General features: G+C 39.4%; 1 protein-coding gene across 1 annotated transcript; it reads right to left on the reverse strand.

Moving 5' to 3' along the window:
• Nucleotides 1-357: 357 nt before the first annotated feature.
• On the reverse strand, nucleotides 358-649 carry LOC101357835 (keratin-associated protein 7-1). The gene has a single exon (XM_004386983.2). The coding sequence runs from the start codon at nucleotides 616-618 to the stop codon at nucleotides 358-360; it is 261 nt and encodes an 86-aa protein (XP_004387040.1). The 5' UTR covers nucleotides 619-649.
• Between the last annotated feature and the right edge of the window lie 5,228 nt (nucleotides 650-5,877).

Here is a 5,877-nt window from a genome sequence, read left to right on the forward strand (position 1 = left end):
AACAGCAGAGCCTCTTCTACTCACACCTAATTTGTCATACAGTAATACAGAAGTTAACAATACATGAGGAGAGCAATCCTGAGAAGCAAACTTGCTTCACTGCCAAAATTCAGACATGTCAGGGAAATATGTCTTGCTTTCCGTGTCTGTAGATGAGTGTCAGTCCTACATTTGAAGCTTGTGTGATTTGTTTCAGCAGCATCAAAGACCAGGTCCATGCGATGAAGTCAGAAAGAAGATGGAAGATGGATCTCCCTGGCACACCTGGAGGCAGGAATACAGTCATTGCTTTTCAAGTTGTTCTGTGCATCAGGAATTGATTTGAGAGTCCTGTAGTCACCTGAAGCCACTGATCCATCAGTAGTAGGTGCTGTAGACAAAGCCAGAGCCCCATGGCCTGAAGAAGCTGCCACCATAGCCACAGCCCAGGTTGCTGATGTTGCTGCCACCAAAGCTGTAGCCCAGGGAGCCATAGCCATTGCCTCCATAACCATAGTTCAGAGGAGAGCCCAGGGGCACGACGCAGTTCAAGGGGGTGGCTCTGAAGCTCCTGTAGAAGTTGGTTCCATAGGAAGGATAGCCTGGGAAGTAGCTTCCACAGCTGAAGAAATGAGTCATGATGGCAGGGTTTGAAAAGGATTTGGATAGACTGCAAAGATCAAGTTACCCAAGTGTGAATGAAGGTCTCTTTCCACGTGGGGCTTTTTATACCTCAAGCTGGTGGGCATGGCAGCCTGTTTGGACAACTTCCTACTCATTTGCATTAAAAAAAAAACCATTATTTTTCTAATAAAGTGTATATAAAGGAATCCAGAGACTCACTGCCCATGTTTTTGTTGGCTTTGCTGTTTGCAGAGGAATGTGTCGTATCTTCAAAGCCCGTGGCCACCCTTGACGCACAACTGAATTCTTTTCATCGGTGTCCCATGGTTTAACCCCTGTTCTGATTGCATCGTATGAGACTCTTTAAGTCCTCTGATTACAAACTCCTCCCCACTGGTATAGCTAGACCAAAAAACCCTTTGGCAAAAAATGTAAACAATTCAAGTCAAGACCATGCCACAGACTGAGGTCTTTTGACCCTTAGAAGAAATCATGCTAAAATAGTAAATTGAAATTCTACAGCCTCTTAAAATCCACTCTATGTGTCATTCAATAACATTGCTACACAAACCCATCAGAAAAAGTCTTTAACAGAAACTACAAATGGTCCAAATAATAGGATAGCTATAGGTACCATACTAGTAATTCTCATGTATTTCATTTATGAGCATCTTCCTTGTTAATTTTTTTTTTTTTTTTTTTTGAAGAACATACAATCTTGACTTGTAAATCTTCTTGGAGATTGCCAAGATCTCTTGCTGAAGAATTGGCACATGGGTACTGAGTGGAATGATGCCCAATTTCAAAGTAATGTTAGACCATGCTTGGCTGTTATTGACTCCTAGTAAAACAAGCCTGAAGGCAGTGGTCCATTATGAAGGTAAACCAGAAAGAATTTGAGCTCAGCAAAACTAAGTCTATTCTCTTCCAGATGTTTAAGAGATAATCTTTTTTATAGGTGAATAAGAGGCTGGATTCTCTGAAAACGTACTGGATACCAACTGTTATGCATTGAATTTTGTCCAAGAATGTGTGTCAAATTGGCTAGGCCATGATTCCCAGTATTGTGTGGCTGTCCACCATTTTGTCATCTGATGTGATTTTCCTATGTGTTATAAATCCTGCCTCTATGATGTTAATAAGGCAGGATTAGAGGCAGGTATGTTAATAAGGCAGGATTCAATCTACAAGATTAGGTTGTATCTTGAGTCAATCTCTTTTGAGATACAAAAGAGAGAAGTGAGCAAAGACACGAGGGACCTCATACCACTAAGAAAGCAGTGCTGGGAGCAGAGTGTGTTCTTTAGACCCAGGATTCCTGCACAGAGAAGCTCCTAGACCAAGGGAAGATTGATGACAAGGACCTTCCTCCAGAGCCGACAGAGAGAGAAAGGCTTCCCCTGGGGCTGATGCCCTGAATTCGGACTTGTAGCCTACTAGACTGTGAGAGAATAAACTTCTGTTTGTTAAAGCCATCCACTTGTGATATTTCTGTTATAGCAGCACTAGATAACTAAGACACCAAGTCCTTTTGCTTATTCCCCTTAGTGGACAACAAAGAGTCTAACTGGCAAAACCAATTGTTCCCATCACCTATCTCCTTATTAAGATTCTTTGTTGTTTCAGGTTGTCTGACAGAGAGCTCCTACAGATCATTTTACAACTAGATAATTTCTTGTCTCCTACAAATTGATTACATGTTATAAGAGTTTGTAGTTGGCAAGTATCAGAAGATAATGCATATTTTCAAAGTTACTGTATTTTACCCAAATAACGTGCACCTTTTACGTTTATTTGCCAAACATGCCCTCATCCTGCAAGGTATTTTTGTAAGCACCGCTATGCTAATTGTTTTTTTTTTTTTACAACAACATCTTGTTGTCAAGGATTTCATTTTACTTGGAGCCACAATCAACACCCATGGAAGCAGCAGTCAAGAAATCAAATGACATATTGCATCAGGCAAAAGACCTCTTTAAAGCATTAAAAAGCAAAGATGCCACTTTGAGGACTAAGATGCACCTGACCCAAGCCATAATATTTTCAATCGTGTCCTATGCATGCGAAAGCTGGACAATGAATAAGGAAGACTGAAGAAGAATTGACTGACACCTTTGAATTACGGTGTTGGTGAAGATTACTGAATATATCATGAACTGTCTGAAGAAGGAACAAATCTATCTTGGAAGAAGTACAGCCAGAATGCTCCTTAGAAGTGAGGATAGTGAGACTTCATCTCACATACTTTTGACACGTTCTCAGGCGGCACCAGTCCTTGGAGAAGGACATCATGCTTGATAAAGTAGAGGGTCAGCAAAAAAGAGGAAGACCCTCAATGAGATGAACTGATACAGTGGCTGCAACAATGGGCTCAGGCATAACAAAGATTGTGAGGATGGCACAGGACCAGGCAAGGTTTCCTTCTGTCATACATAGGGTCACTATGAGCTGGAACTGACTGGAAGGCACCTAACAACAGCAACACCAGATAATACAGAACAATCGAAAATACCTTTGAGAATAGAGAGTGCAGACGTGACTAAGAATTAAGTGTCACTGATGAGTGGTAATTTACTTAATAACTTTACTGATTTTAGCATGCAAAGGGATTTACTCACTTCACGAATAACATTTTAACTTGCAATTTGGATATGCTACCACTAGGTGGCAGTGGTATTTCGGTTACTCAGTCTGAACTCTGGGACTCCACCTCAAATACATGCCGACAGAAAAATCCCCTGAGGAACTTTCTTGAGATTCAGATTTCCAGGCGCTCTCCTCTCCCACCACCAATGAGATACTGGGAGTCTAATTTTTAATGAATGTCTCGGGTGGTTCTCCTGGATAAATCACCCTGATAAATTCCAGGGCCAGTTTTTCTTGCGATTTCAAGGAACCAGTCTTTACTTAACCTGTGTTAAACTGCCCTGAGGGGCTTATTTCTCACCGACAGGCATTTAGCTTCAGTCATAAGTGGCTTATTTCCTTTTATTGTGGGCCATAAGAATTAAAGGAAAAACATCTTAGTTTGTCTTTTCCATCCCTCTGTGCATTCTGCTTCTTTTCTCAAGACATACCTGGTTGGAAAAGGACAGCTTCCCGGAGGTAAAATCCTATGAGCTGGCCAATGATTTTGTTATCCCAAATCAAAAAAAAAAAATGTTTTCTCTTTTCTCGTTTATATTTTTCTATATTCTATTAAAGTTTTAAAGAAAGTTCTGAGCTAAGTATTTAATTGCTATTTGAAATTTATTTTTATAATAAATATTACTGATAACAACAAATAATTATGGAGGGCTTACTCTGTGCTAAGCACTTTACATGTACTATTTATTTATGTATTTTACCGATACCTAGAGAGGATTGAAGAGTCCCTGGGTGGCACAGATAAAACGGTTAAGCACAGCCAGTTTGGACACTTGCACTCTAGAGCAAATCATCTTTACAGTCTGACATTTGAGGACCTCTAGCCTAAAGGAGTCCCTCCACGGTTAAGTGCTAAGCTACTAATCAGATGGTTGGTGGTTGGAACCCACCCGGAGGATCCTTGGAAATAAAGGTCAGAGTCATGAAAATCCTATGAAGCTTACTGAATGTTTTGATCAGAGACCCAATAAATGGATATTGATCAAAAGGAGTAAAATTGTGAAACTGAACTTCAAAATTTCATTGGAAACCAGACTTGCTGGATACGTTGAGACTGGAGGGACTCCCAAATCTATTGTCTGGAAACAACTTTTACACCCTGAACCAAAACTATCCCATGAAGTCGTCCTTAAACCAAGCAACAGTTTAGCTCAGTTAATAAAGAAATGTTCGCCTTGCATATTGCACCTTTTAAAGGAATTATCTCTGTGAGATCAAACTGACAACACTAACTCTAAAGCACAGTTGAGAACTTTGATGGGCAGACAGTCTACATTAACAGTGGCGAAACAATATAGGTAGAAATAATGAGAAGGGTGACCCACTGTGAAGTATGTAACAATTGACAATGAACTGTACATATAAAAATTGTTGAACAGGTGTATGTTTTGTTATGTATATTTTCACCAAAAAATAAAAATTAAAAAAAAAATACCTATGGAGCACAATTCTACTCTGAAACACCTGGATTCACCATGAGTCGGAATACGGAATAGATTTGATAGCAACTGGTAGAGAGAGCTTACTATGCACTCTTCCAGGAATTTTGCAAATGTTAGTTCATTTAATTTTCATAATGATCTCGTGATGTGCGTATCATGATTTTTTATAAGAAGATTAGAATCAGCAATTTTACGTAAATTGCCCAGTGTCACATGGTTAATAATCAGGACAGTCAAGATCTAAATCCATGCTATCTAGCTCCAAAGCCTCTGCTTTTAATGCTTTGCTCTGATGCCTTTGATAGGTCATTAATACTTTAAAGGGCTTCAGCTTATAAAGTGCTCAGAAACATAATTCATTGTGTCATTTTCTTGAAGAACGTATCATTCAGGAAAGGCTAGGTTTTGCTGTTATAACAAGCAGCCCCAAAATTTCAATGTTTTGAAAGATCAGAAGTTTATTGCACGCCCACACTAGGTATCCCTCTCGGGTTACTGGGTGTCTTGGATGCATATCATTCTCATTTAAAGGCTTGGGCTGACAGAGCTTTCATTATCTGAAATATGCCTGACAGGGAAAGAGAATGTGGCAATTCACAAACTACCTCTTAAACACGTTCACCAAATGTCATGCATCGCTTCCACGCCCTTCTCATTACCGAAAGCAAAGTTGCACGGCCACGTCTAACTTCAAAGTTCAGGAAGTGCAAAGCTGCCATGTACATGGAAGGAGGGAATCCACCGGTTACAGAACAACGTTGACAACTTCTGTAGAGAGTTTATATTTCTTACACTGGCTAAAATGACTTTGGAAGATTTTAACACAGTTATTGAACACTTATTCCAAAAGATTAGATAATAAGATGAAAACAGAAATGAAAAGGGCCTTTAGGACTCTGTGTATATAATTTAATATAGTTCTGACACTGAACAATTTCAAATATGTAGATTTCTATAGGGTATTTATGCTGTTTATTCACTATTAATGTGCACTCAGTTATAGTTTACTTGATAGTTTTGCTTTTATTCTTCCTCTTCTTTCCTCTAAATCCTCCTCCGGTTTAAAAAACAGTAATAATAATTACTGTCATCAATTCCAACTTACGGAGAACCCACATGCTTCAGATTAGAACTGTGCTGTACAGGGTTTTCAATGGCTTATTTTTCAGAAGTAGATCAGCAAGCC

The sequence above is a fragment of the Trichechus manatus genome, unplaced genomic scaffold (assembly GCF_000243295.1).
Source record: "Trichechus manatus latirostris isolate Lorelei unplaced genomic scaffold, TriManLat1.0 scaffold00177, whole genome shotgun sequence".
NCBI lineage: Eukaryota > Metazoa > Chordata > Mammalia > Sirenia > Trichechidae > Trichechus > Trichechus manatus.